The 19,870-nt window shown below is 39.5% G+C and overlaps 1 protein-coding gene across 4 annotated transcripts in view; it reads right to left on the reverse strand.

Moving 5' to 3' along the window:
- MYO5A (myosin VA) overlaps nucleotides 1–19,870 on the reverse strand; it is a 187,015-nt gene that overhangs the window by 56,729 nt on the left and 110,416 nt on the right. For all 4 annotated transcript variants that reach the window (XM_057722276.1, XM_057722275.1, XM_057722274.1 and 1 more), the window contains 9 exons: nucleotides 15,558–15,719; nucleotides 14,311–14,408; nucleotides 12,189–12,275; nucleotides 11,992–12,100; nucleotides 9,016–9,227; nucleotides 7,960–8,116; nucleotides 4,262–4,501; nucleotides 3,025–3,273; nucleotides 258–351 (listed from right to left, as the gene is read on the reverse strand). In XM_057722276.1, coding sequence (XP_057578259.1) covers nucleotides 258–351; nucleotides 3,025–3,273; nucleotides 4,262–4,501; nucleotides 7,960–8,116; nucleotides 9,016–9,227; nucleotides 11,992–12,100; nucleotides 12,189–12,275; nucleotides 14,311–14,408; nucleotides 15,558–15,719 — 1,408 coding nt within the window. The remainder of the gene's footprint in view (nucleotides 1–257; nucleotides 352–3,024; nucleotides 3,274–4,261; nucleotides 4,502–7,959; nucleotides 8,117–9,015; nucleotides 9,228–11,991; nucleotides 12,101–12,188; nucleotides 12,276–14,310; nucleotides 14,409–15,557; nucleotides 15,720–19,870) is intronic.

Genomic DNA, 19,870 nt, shown 5'->3' on the forward strand with positions numbered 1-19,870 from the left:
AGGACTCCTATAAGCCATAAATCATACATACAGAACAATTTTTTCCCTAAAGTTACATATGATACTAACATGAGTCAATATTTGTACATAGCGAGACCAGATGTACAAGTTCACCAACTAACTCAACCAAATATTTAGAGTGCTTGTCTTGGGAGCTCCAAAAATTTACTGATGACAGTCTAAGCAAAGTTGTAACTTATAAACCTTTGGTCTGACGTTGGTTGGCGTGCAGTAGGCTGGGCCCAAGTGAGCCTTACCTGTCATCTCCTTAGCCTGCTCCACGATAAGGTGATTGAGGGCCTCTTTTTCCTGCTTCAGCAAAGTATTTTCTTCCTTCAGATTTGATACCAGCTATAAAATGAAACAATAAACTGAGATGGCTGCCACAGACAGAGGATACTGAATACAAAGACCATAGGGCAGTCCCTCCTTACTTCCACATCTCACTGCCTCACTTCTTTGCCGAGTCACATCTGGTCATCCTTCAAACTTGTTTCTAGCATTACCCCCTCCAGAAAGCTTTCCCGGAAACTCCCTCCAATTACATGTCTCTCCTTTGGGCTACTACAGGACCCTGAATATGCCTTTTTATAGCCCTTATAAATGATTTACTTTTACTTCCCTGATTGACTAGAAATTCCTGGAGGACAAAGATGATTTGCTGTTGTTGTTTTACTTTGTACCTTGAGCATTTAGCAATTGCCTGGCACCTAGAAAGCATTTGCTCTTGAAGCAACGATAATGCCTTTTCACCCCAACAGCCTAATGCAACGTTTATGTTTACCCATGATTCAAGCAGAGAGATTACAGAGGTTAAGAAAAATATGAAAGGCATTTTGGTTCTGGAAATTCACTGAAGACCTTCTGAAGCTCCCTGCTCTCTGTCTTGAGAAAGAGAATTTCACTTTCATCTCCTTTTAAGAGTTTTGCAAGGTTGTAAACTTTTATTCTACATTCAAGCACTGAGCTTACAACACTGTGAATATACTTAACTCCACAAAACTGTACACTTAAAACAATTAAAATGGTAAATTTTATGTTACATACAAGCATATTTTACCACAACAAAAAAAATATTGACTTTTAACTTTCTAGTTCCTGGTTGGATAAAGATTCTCAGGACGCAAAAATCAAAACCAAAGGTAACTTTGCAAAGTTCATAATTTATACAGTTTACCTTTGGAATAGAACGTGTGCTTGTCATAAGTGAAATCTGAATTCCTTTTGCTAAGCATAAGTTCAAGGAACTCAAAGCAACAGCTTTAATAACAAAGAGAAAGTGTCAGGAGTTCAGGGAGCGAGAAAGCGGGCTCTCTGACTAAGGATCCCTGAAGAACAGGGAACTGAGATTACAGCACTGTGCCACTGAGGAAGTCAGGCCAGAAGGTGTTCCTTCTGATGGTCTAGGCTCTTCCCTCTGTACTCATAGGGTCTTAACATCTGCTCTCAGTAGAAAGGCTGAGCTCTCTGTGCGCTTGTGAGAGAAGCTGCTCTTTGTCAGGGGTATGCAACCAATCACCTGTGGTGCTTTTTCAAAATACATGTGCCTGGCCCACACTCCCAGAGCTTGGGCAAGTATCTTTTTAAAAACTCTCCAGCAGATTCTGATACACCCTCCCGGTTAAAAACCACAGTTTTACTGGACCTCCTAGGCTCCCTGGTGAGGCTCCCTGTCAGCATAGCTTTCCTGACCACAAAGCTAGTTCTCAGTGGGATGTTTTCATTCTTCCTTGTTACCACCCTCCACCTAGAAGAGTTAACAGTAGTATCTATAGCTATCCCTGTGAACACAGCAGGTAATAAAATACAAAGGAGAAATCAGAATATGTTCATGTACTCTATTCCATCAGACTAAAAAGGTATGAACTTGACTTTGAAAAGAGAATACTCCTACCAAGCTTAATACTCTATAGTTTTGGAGGAATTTGGAAAGCTTCCAGGGACTCAGGAAATGGGAGAGAGAGAGAGAAAGAAGGGGGGGGGGGAGCGTGAGAAAGAGAGATCTTGAACCTCAAGAGCATTCTGTTGGATACATATTTGAATTAGGATAGACAAGCTTGCCATGTCAAAGTAACATATATTAATAGTACTGCTGTTTGCAGATACAGAGCCCAGATCTGCTATAGATAGAGAAGGGATTATTTTATCAGGATCCTGAATACCATGGAAGGATTGCAACTTTATTAGCTATACTATCCTACCTGAGTTGTGTCTAAGCTCCTTCGGAGGTTCTTACTGTATAAGCTGCTGTTAAGGTTCAGGAGTCCGTACAGAAAAAGCATACTGGGAGTCTTGCCAGTAGTTACAGCCAACAGAGTCAATTCTGTTTTTATTTAAAGATGGTAATACTAGTGGAATCTCTGAAAATCTATTACTTTTTTCCAGTTAGCCTTATACTGAAGTATTTTTATTTTGTTTAAACAATACACCTCATTATTGCTTGAGAACCTCAATGTTTTCTGTATTTAATAAAGTTTTATTATAAGTTAATACAGTAGTGAGAAAGCACTGGTCAATCTGTAAGCATTTCTGTTGTTGTTCTATCTGCATAGCAGCTCTTGGCTATGATCAGTGTGCAGACATTTGGATTTTTTCCTGTTGGACTTCTCAAAATAGCCTTAATGTAGGGTTCCATAAAGATCCCTACTATCAGCTACTGACAGTTCATTGTGATTTACTTCTTAATCACCTTAAACCTGCTGAAGAAAAAGAGTCTACACTCCACACAGATCTATGCATTCAAAGAAAAAGAGTATATAGTAAGTTCTTGACCATCAATTCTTTTCTTATAACACTGCTTTGCCTTTGTTATTAGGAGAGTAAAAGGTTTTGCTAAGTAAAGACCGATAGCCACTCAACCAGCATATGGAACTACTGCTTGGGGGAAACACTACTAATGAACAGTAAACCAACTGAAATGTGTGTTTTGATTGAAACCGACATTGAGCCACAAGGGCCATGTCAAGATGTCAGCACGTCTCCTCTGTGAAAGGAATAGAAGGGGATATGAACATTAGCTCCTACCTGCTCGGTTTCTTGTTTGTATCTATCAGCACGTTCCTCAATGGATTTTTTCTCGGACTGAGTTTGTTCCAGGTCTTTCCGGAGCTTGGCAATTTCTTCCTGCAGACTGAGGACCCGTCCAGTTGCAATCTTAGCTTCTTCCTCACTTAGGTGAAGACGTTCTAAGTCACTTCGTAGTTTCTCGGTCTCAGAGTTGTATATTCCTTCCAGATTGGTCAGTTTCTCCATGAGGCATTTGTAGTCTTTGTTCTTTAAACACACACACAAGTGACAAAAAGTAAATATACACACCACAGATGTATTTAGTGAGAAAACCATGTCTATTCATCATATTCATGCTATATCATCATAGCACTGATATAGTATCTAACCAAAATACCAACGACAACACTTAAAATAACACAATCAGTACCCTCTTAGGTGATACAAAGAGAGAAGAGAACAGGCACAATTATTTCTGTTTTACATGATGAACAACATAGATGTGATTTTCTCACAGTCACAAGATGAGTTACCACAGTAAATTCTCTTAAATTCAGGAATAGGAATATCTATACTTGCCTTTGAAAACAAATCAGTGTGCTATTAAAACCCATGTGATGCATAAGAATGATGAAATGGACTCAAAATCACAAGTTTCTTACAAATCTCTTTGCTTACTATCTGGAAACTCCTCCTGACACTCAGAAAACCTTTCTGATGAATTCTATTTCATTCCGTTTTCTGTTTTTCTTTGTCATCCTTAGTATTTATGTGTTACTAACTACCTTTATGTCATTTGCATGTGCTGAAATATTACTTGCTAACTATCTCTAAGGAATCAAACTTTTATCTCTGCAAACAGACTGCAGATTCCTCAGAAGCATGGACATTTTTCCTGCTTCTTCTGCCACTTCAACGCTAAACAACTCTGCAAAAGGAACAATACACTGTATGCAACTGAATGATAATGACGCACGAGCTCTGTAAAATATAAAGTACAACATGACTCTCACTCCTCACGGTTTGGAGTGCTAGTAAACCTGTCTGTGTTCTCGAAAATAACTTCCTGCCCTGGTTCTTGCAATTATAATCTTACCTATGAGCTTGTCACTATTTCCACACTCATTAATGTCATTATTATTTTACTTTTTTTGCTAAGACTGAAAGGTAAAGTCAAGAGGAGACCATGCTGAAGATGGTCCCGGTGGGTTTTGTTAGGTATGCTGCACCTTCTGGGCTCCTATTTAAAACACACCTGCTCGTCAACTTTGCGCTGCAGCTGCATGATCTTGTTCTCCATGCCAATGTGGAGCTTCTTATAGCGCTCCACGGAGCGGGCCTCGATCTTGAGCTTCTTCAGCTCGCGCTTGGCCATCATCCGCCGGAAGCAGCACTGAAGGTAGATGACGGCATGCACGCTCCTCTTGTAGTAGGTGCGAGCCAGCCAGCCCCGGACCCACTTCTGAATGATGACTGCTTTGTGCTCACGGAGTATCTGTGGAGGAGGGTAAGTGCAAGTAACATCAGACCCTGGACTAGACTCAACGTTCAACTCTACCAACCTATGGATGTCAGGCTGAGAAGCTACACATTACCTAAAGGGAAAGACACAAAAGCTGAAGCAACAACGTATCATGTGGATTGTACTTATCACAAATATAAGGAGGCACAAAGGTATTTTAAATGGTGATGAAACATAGTCTTTAAAAGGCAATTTGAGAAACATATATAAAAATATGTATTATATCCACATGTCGTATGTATGATTACATGTATACATATGATAATAAACAGAGTATACACATATAAGCTGTCTAAATAAAAGGCACCAGATTACTAAATAGAAAACTAGTCTAAAAAAAAAGAAACAATGCATTAGGTTTCTTATTGCTTTATAATTTCTATAAGCAACAGGTGATCCTTGAGAAAATAAACAGAACTTGTTACCCTGTGAACTACATGCTAGTAAAGTAAGAGATTTAGCCACTACCCTTACTGCTGATACCATGTCACTGTGCATTAGGTCTCTGCTTGAGGACATGGGGTATGGCCGGTAAGCAGGCTATAGAAACCAACACTTGAGGTACTGCAAAGTTTATTACTGATTTATTGATTTTTTTCCCCAGAAATAAAAAAAATGACTCTTGTTTGCCATATTTGAGGAATACCATTCTAGTGAGGATTTCCCATCGCTGTTACAAATGTAGCACAATTTCATTTATGGGATTCAAAGGTAGTAGGGATAGAACCTTAAAAGGAAAGGTAAAGAGAAGATAAAGTGAAGTAAACAAATCTTAATTTTATACTGTATTTTCTTAAAAAAAAGATATCCCTCTAAACTTGTAAACAACTTATAAGAATAAGATTGCCTTATGGGACGAATTTCTTGTCACTAATGACCATCAAGCAGAGTCTGTGTCAGCAACTTCCAGGAAAGATGGGGAAGAAGTTCTTAAATTTTAAGAAGGGCTGAACTAGCAAAACTTAGAGGTCCTTTTTAAATCTATGATTTTATAAAATGTCTTGTGTGATGTAAATATTTAAACGTATGCACTTGATTAAGTACTTATTTGTGATTATTATAAGTGGATACAATGTATCTTTTATGAAACTTTTTAAATGTAAAGAATCCCTGAAACCATCTATTCAGATAGAAAGCAGTTTAGTAAGACCATTAAAAGAACAGTTCCTATTTTTATGTTATGTAGCTGAGAAAAAGAATGAAAAACATGCCATCCTAGAGGACACAAGAAATAAGTGGCTGATAAAGCCATCAAGTACAAAATAAACATAGGTGTGTAGGAGACCTTCATAGTATCTTCAGCCAACCCAAGGCTGCCCCTTTGCTGTTTTCCTCATGCTAAGGCAGCCCTCAGTTCCCACTAAGTGCAATCACCATGCATCATGCTGCAGCGAGGCAGGGCATCCCGAGCTCTCACTCAACATCACAGTTCCAAGGGAGCCCCATCTTTTCCGAATGACTAGTGACAAACTGGATAAGACTCAGTGATGGCAAATTAAAGGCTTTCAGACTTTAAAATTCAAGCAGCACACAGTGGCAAAGCTATTAATGCCAATTTTCCTATTCCATTTCTTTCTCCCCATGTAACTTCAGACACTGGTCCATTTCTCTAATTTCAGTCAAAGGGAAACAGAATATAATTAGAGCTTCCATTGTTGATCTCATTTCCATTGGTTAGTCAGAGACATTAAATAACACCCTCACTTTGTGACCCCTAAAGCACGAAAAGGCGACGCCTGGATTGGAATCATAGTTAGAAGGATCACTAAGGGGGTGCTATTGGCTTACACATGACCTAGCCTCTAACCTGCCTCCCCCACCATATCCAGTCACAGTGGGAGCTAAGCTGGCTAGAGACTGCTACTGCTAAACCAATGGCCTCAAACCCCAGTTCAGATGTTCCTGAGGAGAGCAGTGAGGAAAACAGGAGGGTCACCGGTTTGGTGTATCTAAAAGGTCAAGTTTCATAAGGCTTTCCCCTCCTTGGAAAGCTCCTGCTTGAAGAGAAAGAACACGTGACTATAAAGCAGGTGTGGACAGAAAGACCTGGAGTAGCTGTCTTCAAATTTTCTTCAAAACACAGCTATTAAATATGCTCTTTCAAGCCTCATTAGCTTTCCACTTTCCTTTGCTGTCTAAAATTAATTCAAAATAAGAAAGTAAAATAAGTACATGAGTAGGGCCTAGGGCATGCTCACAAACTGCCTGTGATTAGAAACAAGTCCCTCATATCACTCTACTGACACTCCTTCTAACAGTGATGCCCAGAGAGCTCCAAGATCCAGACTGTATTTCTGGCCTATTATGAATATATTCTAAAGAACAGACTCAAAACCTTGCCGAAATGAAAGAGAGAAAAACCTTTCATTGACTAGATCATATATTTTTAGAGGTGATGATTAAGACTAATCTGGTGATCCACTAAAGATTATTTGTCAAGATGCCTTAGAGGGCCAGGACAGGGAGCGGGGGAGGGAGTCGCACGCGGGGGGGAGGGGATATGGGGATATATGTATAAATACAGCTGATTCACTTTGGTGTACCTCAAAAACTGGTACAAGAGTGTAAAGCAAATATATTCCAATAAAGAGCTTAAAAAAAAATTTCTAGAGCATTATATTCCAGTCAATACAACTTTAACCACATTGATGTTGTATTTGATTTCATTTTTACCATGGTAAATTCCTCCAAGGTTGTTTCATTCTTAATCTTCTGTTCATCCGTCCTGTATCTTACTTAATCAAAGCTCACCACAGTCAGCTGAATAAAGGCCCCCAATGCTAGGAATCCGTAAATGTTACCTTATTTGGGAAAAGGGTCTTTACAGATAGATTAAGTTAAGGATCCTGAAATGGAGAGATTATCCTGGATTATCTGGGTGGGCCCTAAATCCATCACAAGTGTTCTCATAAGAGACAGGCAAAAGAAATGAAGTTAAACACAGAGAGAAGATGATGTGAAGATGGAGGCAAAGATTGGAGTGATGTGGTCACAATTATAAGGAATACTGGTGGCCACCAACGTTAGAAGATTCAGGAATGGGTTCTCCCCCATAGCTTCTGGAGGGAGGGCAGCCCTGCTGATACCTTGAATTCACAGTTCTTGCCTCCAGAACTGTGAGAAAATAAATTTCTGTTGTTTTAAGCTACCACATTGGTGGTAATTTATTACAGCAGCCACAGGAAACTAATATACTCACTTTTTTAAAAAAATGAAATTAAATAGACAAAGGGAAGAAAAAGGTAAATCTTCTTTTTCCATGCCTTGTTAATAAATATATGTACTTATTTAATATTTAAAAATATATTTCAACTGTTGATTGTCTCCATATGACTCCTACATCCATAGAAGCCCCTGTGGCACTTTGTACAGACACGGAATTTGATTAATGTTAATGGAATGAATAAACAAAGTTGAAAACAGTGCCTCACCTTGCGATACCTGTTTCTGGCCAAGTAGCCTCGCAAATAAGACTGAAGGACGATCGTGGCAGTCTTCTTGATCTTGTACCTCCGGTGGACTATGTACATGCGCCAATATTTTTGAATGATGGTTGCTGCCTTGGTTCTGCGCAAGAACTTAGCATAGCTGGTGGAGAAAGAGTGACGCGTTGTCAGTAATCAGAAAAACCCAGGAATACATTCTGTAGAGGCTGCAAGCACCAATATCTTTGGTATAATAAGTAGTACCTCCATTGTATTATTCTAATAACATACATATTCACTCAACATTTATATTTCTTATATTTGTATAGTTATTTAATGATTCCCCCAAATATCTGTGCATCCACTATCTCATCTGAGACTTACCTAACCTTGAAAAAATGGGATGTCCCATATTACCCGATTTTACAATAAAGAAAGTGAAGGTCATTCCTTCTAGGACTATGCTCATTACCCCAGGCTGTGTCCCCTTTACATAGCAGACCAGTTTACACAGTAACCTCATGCTTACTCATCACCCATTTTCTTAGCTCTATGCATTGCTAATGCATGATGTTTTTCCTTAATCTATCCATTTGGGCATAAGTTCTTTATCATTAATTCATGTCTTCTGATATCTCTAAATTAAAATTATCCTAATATGTAATCACACATAAGTGTAATTCACTTCTACACCTTCTCAGCTTAACTGCTCCCCAAAACTCCTCAATGGAATCATTATTAACTAGTTATATTCATGACTGTTCTAATTTACAGATGATTTCTTCAAGCCCATATAAACGTATAAAAAATAAATACTGGGGACATGAGCAGACAGTAATTTGTAATTTTTTTTTGAGGTTCAATCTGAATCATTCATAAAGGTGAGTGAAATTGTATTCTATTTAACCGTCTTATGAGTTAATTCCTTGGAACTAAGGAGAGGTAAGGTGTTGCCTTCTCAGGTAGGGCGACCACTCAAAACTGTCCTAGCTTGTACAATAAATGAGCTCTCCAGTCTTAGCTGCGAGTGCGCCAGAGTAGACAGGTCTCCAGGAGACCTACCATCGGGCCTGGTGGCCTCGCACGTATCTCTGTATAGTGATGGCAGCCTTGCGCATGCGCAGGTACTTCTTCCGCAGCAGCCACCCTCGGATGGTCTTCTGGATCCGGATGCAGGCAGCCCTCAGCTTGTCTGCCCTCAGTTTTTCCAGATAGGCCACTTGACCCGCACGGAAAAAGATCTTTGTCCTCCCAAATTGGTATTTGTCCTTGTCCTATTTTTGGAAGAAATTGTATACTCAGAAGTAGAACTGATGACCATATAAAGGAATTGTAAAGAGGAAAAATATGTCTAAAAGCAGAATCAGTAAAGGGATGAAACTATTTGCTAAAACTTGGGCTACATCACAATTAACTACTGGAGCCAGCTTTTTGATCCTATGCAAGTTGAGCAAACAGAAGGGACTTTAAGGAAAACTGCAGTTTAAGAGTTATTTTCCAGAGTTATTCTACCTGGAATTATTATCTGAGGCCCAAAACTTGGTTGTGGGTTAAAGGCAGCTACTATTTGCTTGTTTGTATTTAAATATCTCAAGGAAATGGAGCTGCTGACACTCCCTCTGACTGACCCAGGCTGTGGCATTACATCGGGCTGTGTGTTCCTTGGGAAAGCTGAAGGGACAAAAACACCAGTATGAAGAAAAAGGCAGGAAGTAATGTGCACAAAATAAAAACTAAAAGATAAAAAATCTTGCATATTCATGTTAAGAGTTAAGTTTCTCAATGGTTATCTCTTGGCTTTATCAACAGTAAATCCTTCTACAAATTTCAAAACTCCTTTTACAAAAATATCATTTATAATGCTCATTGACTTTTTTTTTTAATTTTATTTTTTTATTTATTATTTTTTTGGGGGTACACCAAGTTCAATCATCTGTTTTTATACACATATCCCTGTATTCCCTCCCTTCCTTGACTCCCCCCGCCTCGAGTCCCCCCCACCCTCCCTGCCCCAGTCCTCTAAGGCATCTTCCATCCTCGAGTTGGACTCCCTTTGTTATACAACAACTTCCCACTGACTATCAATTTTACAGTTGGTAGTATATATATGTCTGTGCTACTCTCTCGCTTCGTCTCAGCTTCCCCCTCACCCCCCTGCCCCCTCCCAAACCTTGAGTTCTCCAGTCCATTCTCTGCATCTGCGTCCTTGTTCTTGTCACTGAGTTCATCAGTACCATTTTTAGATTTCGTATATGTGAGTTAGCATACAATATTTGTCTTTCTCTTTCTGACTTACTTCACTCTGTATGACAGACTGTAGTTCTATCCACCTCATTACATATAACTCCATCTCATTCACTGACTTCTGATTATTAGCAAAGTTGAGCAGTAAACACAGATATATATGCATGCTGCTTTTGCTCTACTAGATTCTGAGCCAACTTACCTAGAAGCATGCAAGTTATTAACCATCTCATATTGAAAGAAGAGTAGAATTTATTTGTAATAATCAATACCGTAATCTGAAATTCTAAGTGAAATCAGAGAAAATTGCTTTTCTTTGTAAGCAAATATTTCCTATCTTGTACATAAAAACAGAAAATCAGAAACCTCCACATATATCTAAAACTATTTCAGTTTAAATCAATAAAGTTTGCTAAAGAAGCTAGCTGGAAAGAGCTAGAAAGCAGTTGCCTCTTCCTGTCTCCCTCTCCCTGCCCCATCTCATCTCAGCTCCCCCTCCAAACCCCCACAAGCCTGCACTCCTCTACCGTGTGTCTCCAAGCCCAGGTGGAAGCAGTCTGGGGGAGGAGGCTGGCATGGCAGTGGGGGGTGGGGGGGGGACACTGTCCCCACTTTCTGCTCTCCATTCCCTAGAAAGGACTTGGGCCAAATTCAAAATGCAACAGATTCTTTTACACATTACCAGGAGAGTGGCCTAAGCTCTTTCAAGGGGAAAAGAAAAAGTTATTATTATCAAAGAAGAGATGTTACATCTAGTTAACAGCTAGTAATTATAACGAATTACTTCAAAGTGAGTTAATCTATCCAACCTAGTGTCAAATAAGTGAAAATATTCTTTAAAGAACATTTCATGGATCTTAAATTCTCCATGAAATACATCAGTGGTTATTGAAGTGTAGTCCTCAAACCAGCATCTGCATCACCTGGGAACTTGTTAGAAATGCAAAGTATTGGGCCCATCCCAGACCTACCAAATCAGACGTTCTGGGGGTGGGGCCCAGCAATCTGTAGTTTAACAAGCCCTGCAGGTGACGCTGATGCATTCTAAAGTCTGCAAACACCTTAGCTTGTTATGCAAGACTCTTCAAACACCAACCTACATTTCCTAACCAATTCCCTACTGTCCCATGTGCCAATTTTTTACTGCAAAAACAAAAATAAAAATCCTACGTAATTTACTGCTTTCTGAGAAAACTATGCTTTTCTGCTTCCAGACACCTTGCTCCCTACTAGAATAGTCTCCTTCCACTTTCATACAATCTTACCCACTCTTCAGGGCCTGACTGAAAATACATGTCTTCCATGAAATTCTTCCTCCTTCCCACAGCAGATGTGGCTTCGTCTTCCTCTGATTTCTTGTCTCACTCACTCAGCATTTGATAGACACTAAGGTATATTACACTTATTTTTAAAACACATTAATTTCCAAGAGACACTATGTTACCTGAGGACAAGATGTATTTTTTCTTAAACACAGCATCTGGCCTGGTGTCTTTCATAAGTTAGTATTTTGTAAATTTTTATTGAAAATGATCAAACTCTAAAAAGAATGTGTCTCAAGTCTGGGTCCGGTCCTCACCATCCTGTTTCTTGATACTGGACCATCATCCTCACTAGTCCTCCATCGTAAAGACGGGGAGCCTCGACCTCTAAGACAGTGTGCCTCTCTACCCTCCCACCCCTGAATAACCTGGATTAGTGGTATTTGGATACTCCTAAGACTTGCACAGGTTACAATCACAAGGCCTTTGGTAAATATCTGTTTAGACAAAGGTAAGTGAAAATCGTTCTTACCAGTATCAGTTTCTCTAAAACATTCTTGCATGTTTGCTTTCTGTCACTTAGTACATCTTTTTGCTTCATTAGGACACGGTAGCGGCTGAAAAATTCTTGGTAAGTCCACCTATAAAAAGAAACTGATGTCAGCTTATTTAAAGAAGCAGGAACCTCCCCCATTAGGATCCCTTATATTTGAAAAATGCCAAGCCCACCGAGAGGGGAAACCTGCTGCGCTGATCCGGATGGTTTCCAGGACACCGCAAGCTCTCAGCTGCTGCACTGCCCTCTTCTCATCAAACCTACGAGTAAAAATGGAAATCATTAACACACAGAGAAGCCTGGCTCTAGCCACAAACTACTCTCCTCAGTCCAGAGCCTGAACTCTTTTGTAAAGAGCCAAATGGATAAATTAGAAACAAAAATTCAAAAGTTGGAGCAGTGATCAAAATGGAAAACTCCATGTAAGAGTGGGGAAGAGACCATTATAAAAATATATGCCACAAACTTATGAGAAATACCACTGAGCATATTTAAAAAGCCCCAATTCCTCTGCACTGTGCCATGCTCATTACATGCCTTGGCCTGACTAGCTCTTCTCATAATTCTTTAGCTCACCATACAGAGCTCCCCTGGTTAAAGACTGGCCAGCCCTGGAGATTCCTCTAACAAGAATAAATTAGATACACTCCATTCAGTTATTTTTTAAAAATTATTGGTGTTCTAAAAGCTATTCAACTCAGTGTATATATACTAAGCATTAATAGTGTCCACATCAGTGAAAAATATTTTATATTATATCTTATGTGTATTTCACTCTAGATAAATGCCACCTTAATGTTAAATTGACACTAAAAGAGGAAGTAGAAAGGCCTGCTTCTTATGGGATGATCACTCCTCTCACGCCCCAGTTATGCCCTGAGTGACCTATCTGAGGCTCCTGCTGTGCTATCTTCTCAAGTGTTCTGTTGGTGATGGGAGATGGGTTTGGCTGACAGGAGGCAATGGCCCAGAGGGCTGTCCAGGAAGGTCACCCAGGGCGTGGTAGCTTCCTGCTTCTCACTTCCTCCAGCAAGGGCTTCTTGGCAGTGAGAAGAATACAACAGTCTTTGAGAAGTACCCTGCAATCTAAGGCAGAATCTGCAGAGGGCAAGACTGGCAGGGGTGTAGGTAAAGGAGCACGCACACACTGCAGAGGGGGAGTTATTACAACCTTTGGTGTGATAAAGGCCTAGTCTTTGACCCACAAATTCCACTTCTAGAAATGAACACATTATTCTAAGGAGATAATCAGGGAAATACACAAAAGTCTTTGGCAAAAGATGTTTATCATAGCCACAGGAATAACCCAAATGGCTATCGATAGGGAATAATTTAAGTGAATGGTGGTATATATAATGGGATATGATGTGGCCATTAAGATGATGATGTGGCTTTGTATTTACTAACATGGAAAACACCCACAAGTTGAAAGCAGGTACAAAACAACAATTACAGCATGACCCCTTCCATTTTATTACTCTCTCTCTCTGTCTCTCACGCACACAGGCACACATGCGCACACACAGCAGGGAAGGATTGATCAAGAAGGATCTATGTTAGGATAATAAGTTAATACTTATTATCTCTCTGGGTATAATGAAATGCTTTTTCATTAATTTTTATACTAGTCTATATTTCCTGAAAGCTGTTTTTACAATGTGTATGCACTACTTTCAAAATTAGAGAAATATTTCCATTCTGGAAAAAACTTCCTCTCATGAAAGGTATTTGACATAGGACAAGATGTTTGGTAAAAGCAGACATTCTCTGATAGTTTCAACAGCTGAAAAGTAGCAGGGATGACTGTGAGCCTTTTGCCCAAGCAATCTTCTCTCACCTAGCTCTGGTTTTAACTAAAGCCCATATTAACCAAAAGATCTTGAACTGAAGTAAATTCAAAATAGAAAACAGAACTAGAAATGTGTGGTTGACCTCAACTTTTAAAATCGTCAGAAGGCTAACTGCTAATTTGTTCTCACACTTTTTAAAAAAAAATTTTTTGGGTTTTTTTCCTTTTTGGCTGCGCCATGAGGCTTGTGGGACCTTAGTTCCCCAATCCAACCAGGAATGGAACCTGGGCCCCCAGCGGTGGAAGCACGGAGTCCTAACCACTGGACCACCAGGGAATTCCCTGTTCTCGCATTCTTAAAAGGGAACAAAAACTGAAAAATTCTATTAATTAGTTGTTTCCCTTTACAAGACATGAAGATTTACCTAAGTATTTTTTCCCTGCTGCTGGTTAAGCAATCCTTATGAAAATGGATACTTTAAATTCAGCAGTTGAGAAATACTTACGTGAATGGGAACTTGAAGTCATTAGGCTTAATACAGCGCACGTAGTGAGGGGTAGTGGCATTCAGGGTCTCCATAAGCAGGTGAAGGGAGTTTCGGAACTGCATGAAAAAGAGCAGAAAGGGGCATCAATTGTTTTTGTCAAAGTCAAAGATGACATAAAACAACTTAAAATTTTCTTCTAATGACACTAGTGGAGATGACTTTGCTACCTGTGAACTTGACCAGTCCTCAATAGTGGAGCTGCTAGGGCTTTTGATTCAAATTTGCTTAAACCCTACCATTTACATGCTTACTTGGCTAAATAGATATTCTTGCTCCCCTCACCCCTCCTATATTTTCTTAGAGCAGTTTTAGGTTCACAGCAAAATCAAACAGAAGATACAGGGATTTCCCACATGCCCCCTACCCTGGCACAGGCCTGGCCTCACCCATTATCAATATTCGGCATCAGAGTGATACATTTGTTACAGTTGATGAACCCACTTAGACACCTCATTATCATCATTACATTAGAGTTCCCTCTTCCACACACCCTCCCCCCTTTTAATACAGATTTCTATAGCTTTCTGTTGTATACTCAAAACTTTGACTAAAAATATAACCTTGCTTTAAGGATATTAAGGTCATTTAATCATGTATAGTGGGAATTCTGCTATACAATACTGAAAAAAATACCAGATGACTTAAAAGAGCATAGGCAATGAGGGGGAGAATGGGAGAGTACAGCCCGGATGGGGTTACCTTCAGGGACACGGGATCAGACTGGGGGCTGTGGGCCTGTGCCATGCCCTGCTTCCTATCTGTTCAGGAAAACAAGCTGACTAGCACTCAGCCTCCTACCCAAAGCCCCCAGCCCTGTTCAGGCACTAAGCGCGTGTGTCATGTTTCCCACTCCTCACAGTGCGTAAGACATAAAAGAAAGGAGAGGGCACTGTTTCTGGGCTGGAGGAGCTGTACACATCCAGAGAGGAAACAGCCAGAGAACAAAACAAAGGCAGCAGTGGTTTGTGAGGGAGGATATGCACTAGAAGAATTAAAATACAGAGAAAATTATTTGGGGAAAAGCTTACGCAGAGCCACGGGTCTGCGTCAGGAGGGGAGAAGTATGAGTGGACAGTCTTCCAGGTTCTCATAGTGAAAGTGCCAGCCTCTCCTCACCTAAGGACCACACCTGGGAGGCTGAAGACCGGAGGCTCCAGCTGAGCCAGAGGGGAAGCAGCACTGCAGCAGCGGCTCCCTGAACTCACCTGGTGCCCCACTGTCTTCTTGTGCTCTTTGGCTGTTTGGCCTGGTCTGCCTTTGGTGGGTTTTGCAGGAGTGCGGGTGAGGGGCGTGCGCCCTGAAGAGGTGGCTGAGGTTGGACTGATGGCCTTCTCCTCATCTTGAAATAACTCTGGTAGCATCTTAAACTGAGTCAGAAACAGTAAAGGGAAATCACACTCTAAACCCAAACTCAAAACTAAAAATAGAACTACCATATGACCCAGCAATCCCACTACTGGGCATATACCCGGAGAAAATCATAATTCAAAAAGATACATGTACTACAATGTTCACTGTAGCATTATTTACAATAGCCAGGACATGGAAGCAACCTAAATGTCCACTGACAGATGAATGGATAAAGAAGATATGGCACATATTTACAATGGAATATTACTCAGCCATAAAAAGGAACGAAATTGAGTTATTTGTAGTGAGGAGGATGGACCTGCAGTCTGTCATACAGAGTGAAGTAAGTCAGAAAGAGAAAAACAAATACCATATGCTAACACATATATATGGAATCTAAAAAAATGGTACTGATGAACTCAGTGGCAGAGGAAGAATAAAGACACAGATGTAGAGAACAGATTTGAGGACATGGGGAGGTGGGAAAGGAGAAGCTGGGACAGAGTGAAAGAGTAGTATTGACATTTATACACTGCCAAACGTAAAATAGATAGCTAGTGGGAAGCAACTGCATAACACCGGGAGATCAATTCCATGACGGGTGATGACCTAGAGTGGTGGGATGAGGAGGGTGGGAGGGAGACTCAAGAGGAAGGGGATACATGTATAAATACAGCTGATTCGCTTTCTTGTACAGCAGAAACTGGCAAAACACTGTAAAGCTATTATACTCCAATAAAGATTGAAAGAAAAGAAAAAAACAAAACAAAAAAACTCAAACTCAAATGGAAATCTTCACTGAAACACTATGATGATTTGCAATCCATAGTGATTCCCTTCCTTAAGTAACCCCTTTCAGAGTCACATTCCAGAAATAATCAATATCTGTGTTAGAAGCCAAAAATATGAGAGGAAGGTGACACAAATGCTACAAAAATACAGGTGGAAAAATGTAGTAATTCTACAGCTTTGTTTGGGGAAAACAAAATCAAAACTACTCCACTGAGACTTGAAATCTTAATCCACAGGAAATGGCCATTCTAAACATTTTACTGGTTTTAAACAATAATTATTTTATAAGCAAAATACTAATTGAAAGTCTTACTACTTCAGTTCCACAAAATGTTTTATCATCATGCTTCATTTGTCTACCCACTAATTCAAATGGTGAGTACCATCTAAAAAATACCACTGAAAATCTCATCAGGAAGGGTGTCATGAACTAGTTCTACAATTCAATAGATTTAAAAAAATTCTGAATTAATAGTAATTTTTAAAAAGTAATTTGGATTATAGGAAAAACAATAAAAGGAAACCCTGCCCATATCCTGTAAGCTCAGTATTTGTTTTCAAAGGATTTATAACTTGACTGCATAATTCCCACAATCAGTTTTGTGTTCTACTAGGTTAGCAAAATGAAAGGCTATTAAAAGATCTGGTAGTTAATAAATGGGTAGATAGTATAAGTTAATGTGGTTGAAAGAAATTTTATGGAAGAAAAGAGACTTCAAACTGATAGGAACATTTTGATATATGCACATATCTTTACACTAGTGACAGATTCCACATAAATAAAATAAATCCTTCCTATAAGTCAAAGTGTAACTGCAACAACCAATTATTTATCTAATAATCTCAGAATATCTCCAGAAGAAATAATTTTCTTTTTTTAATTATTTTTTCCAGCTTTATTAAGCTATACTTGACAAATAAAATTATAATATAGTTAAAGCATACATGATGTTTTATTTTTTTTAAGTAATTTTTTTTACTCCTGTAGAAGACACTCAGGCCTTTGGAGGAAGAGGAGTGGAATGGAGAGTGGGACATAACTGCAGAAAGTTCCAGTCTTACACTCTTCCAATTCAGCAATTTTCAGGAAATTCGGAACTTTTCTCACCCCAGCTGTATGTAAAATCCCAGAGAATTTTGACAGGCCCAGCCTATGAGATGATTTGATGTGTGTATATATTTTCAAAGGATTCTCACAGTTGAGTCAATTAACATATCCATTGCTTCATATATTTACCTTTTTTTTTATCTTTTTGGTGAGAATGCATCCAGAAGAAATAATTTGCTTAAGAGACTTCTTTCATTAAAAAACAAAATCAGTTAATTTCATTTGCTATAATGTGTATGTCAATTATAAGGGTAATTTAAGATATAATTCATCATGTGTATAACAAATTGTTATACATGTCATACCAATAATGGTTGCTTGCTACACAAATAAATGCATCCCTTGCTTTACAGAATACATACAGCTTGCTTGGCTATAAAGTAGGAGGAATGTTTTTACCATCATCTTGTATTACAAAGGGGAAAAATAAGAGCTCCTAATAATAATAAAAAAAAGAGTTCCTAATAGATTTGATTTGAAAACTCAGCACAGAGTTAAGATGTTAGGCTATTCGATAATAGGCCAAGCACTCTAGAACCTATCTATACTATTCTATCATTCCCAAGTAAACTGCTAGCTCTCCATTAATGCTGCCTACCTAAACTTTGTTCTTCACTCTCCTGTGTGAAATGGTTAATAGAGCTGGGTTGAAATATCATATTCACCACGAAGTGCTACAATTTAACTAAATCTCTACAATATCTACCAGAAAACTGCTCAGTGTTGAGAGTTCAGAACACATACACACATATATATGCATATATGTGTGTCTTCTTCACACAAATTATAAATTTAAAATTCTCTACATCGAGTTTTCATTTTTAAAAAAAGCATACATTTTACACTGTCATATTAGAAGCTACTCTACAATTTTTTCTTTAGGCAGTGTTCCTGCTTCCTCGTGGGCCATTTTTCTCAGACTTCTTTCCTGGTCCTTCCTCAGGTCAGTCTCTAGAAGTTGGAATGCCTTACTCTCTACTCTTTTTTACCTACTTGTTCTCCCTAAGCAATCTCATCCAGTCCTGTTGCTTTAAATGCCATCTAGTTCTAAAGACTATCAGATTTATATCACAGACGCTGACCTTCCCTCTGACCTGCTGACTTCCACTTACAGCTTTCTTTATGGCATGTACTACAGGGCACGTCCACTTGACTATCTAGCTGCCATCTCAGGCAAAACATGTCTAAGACAGTACTCTTTATTTTTTCCTTAATTGAAGCATAGCTGACCCACAGTGTCGTGCTAATTTCCACTGAACAGCAAAGCGACTCAGTTATACATATACATACATTCTTTTTATATATGTTCTTTTCCATTATGGTTTATCATAGGATACAGAATATAAGTTCCCTATGCTATACAGCAGGACCCCACTGTCTATCCATTCTACACGTAATAGCTTACATCTGCTAACCCCAACCTCCCACTTCATCCCTCCTCAACCCCTTCCCCCTTGGCAACCACAAGTCTGTTCTCCATATCCATGAGTCCAAGACAGAACTCTTGATTCTTTCGCTCGAAGCCTGATCTTTTGCAAGTCTTCATCTCAGTAAGTGGCACCATTATCCACCCAGCATCTCAGGCCCAAAACATAGAAATCATCTTCAATTTCTCCCCTTCTCTCACTCTCCGTACTCAAACCATCAACAAGACCTGTCAACCCTACCCACAAATCATAAGCCATCTCCACTGCTACAACCTCCATATCTCAGTCCACTCCCCCATATCCAGCCCCCCCGCCCAGTATCTCCACACAGTAGCACATCATTCCCCATATGAAAACTGTCCAGACTTTCCACAGCAACAGGAATAAAATCCATACTCTTTACCACACTTCCCTCCAAAAAGTGGCACCTGTCTACCCATCCTACACATCCTACTCACCTACCATGCTCCAGCCACACTGGCCTTCCTTATGGACCTCAAACAACCCGCTTACACGGTCTCAGCACCCCTCATTTGCTCTTCCACTGACATGGTTGTCTCCCATTATTCAGGGTACAGCCCAAATACCACATTCTCAGAGAAGCCTTCCCTGACCACTGCAGCTAATGTAGCATCTCACCTCTGCCCAAGCTTAGTCACTCTCTAGCTTGGTACCCTGTTTTACTTTCTTTATAGCACTTAACACTTTATACGACATCATCTAAACATTCGGTTAAGTGGTTATTACCTAATTCCTCTGCCTATCTCATTTACCTGTTTACCTTGCTAAATTCCCAGTTTTCTTAAATCATTCACTGAAGAATTTATCCATTCCCCACTGA

This window comes from Hippopotamus amphibius, chromosome 2, assembly GCF_030028045.1.
Source record: "Hippopotamus amphibius kiboko isolate mHipAmp2 chromosome 2, mHipAmp2.hap2, whole genome shotgun sequence".
Classification (NCBI taxonomy): domain Eukaryota; kingdom Metazoa; phylum Chordata; class Mammalia; order Artiodactyla; family Hippopotamidae; genus Hippopotamus; species Hippopotamus amphibius.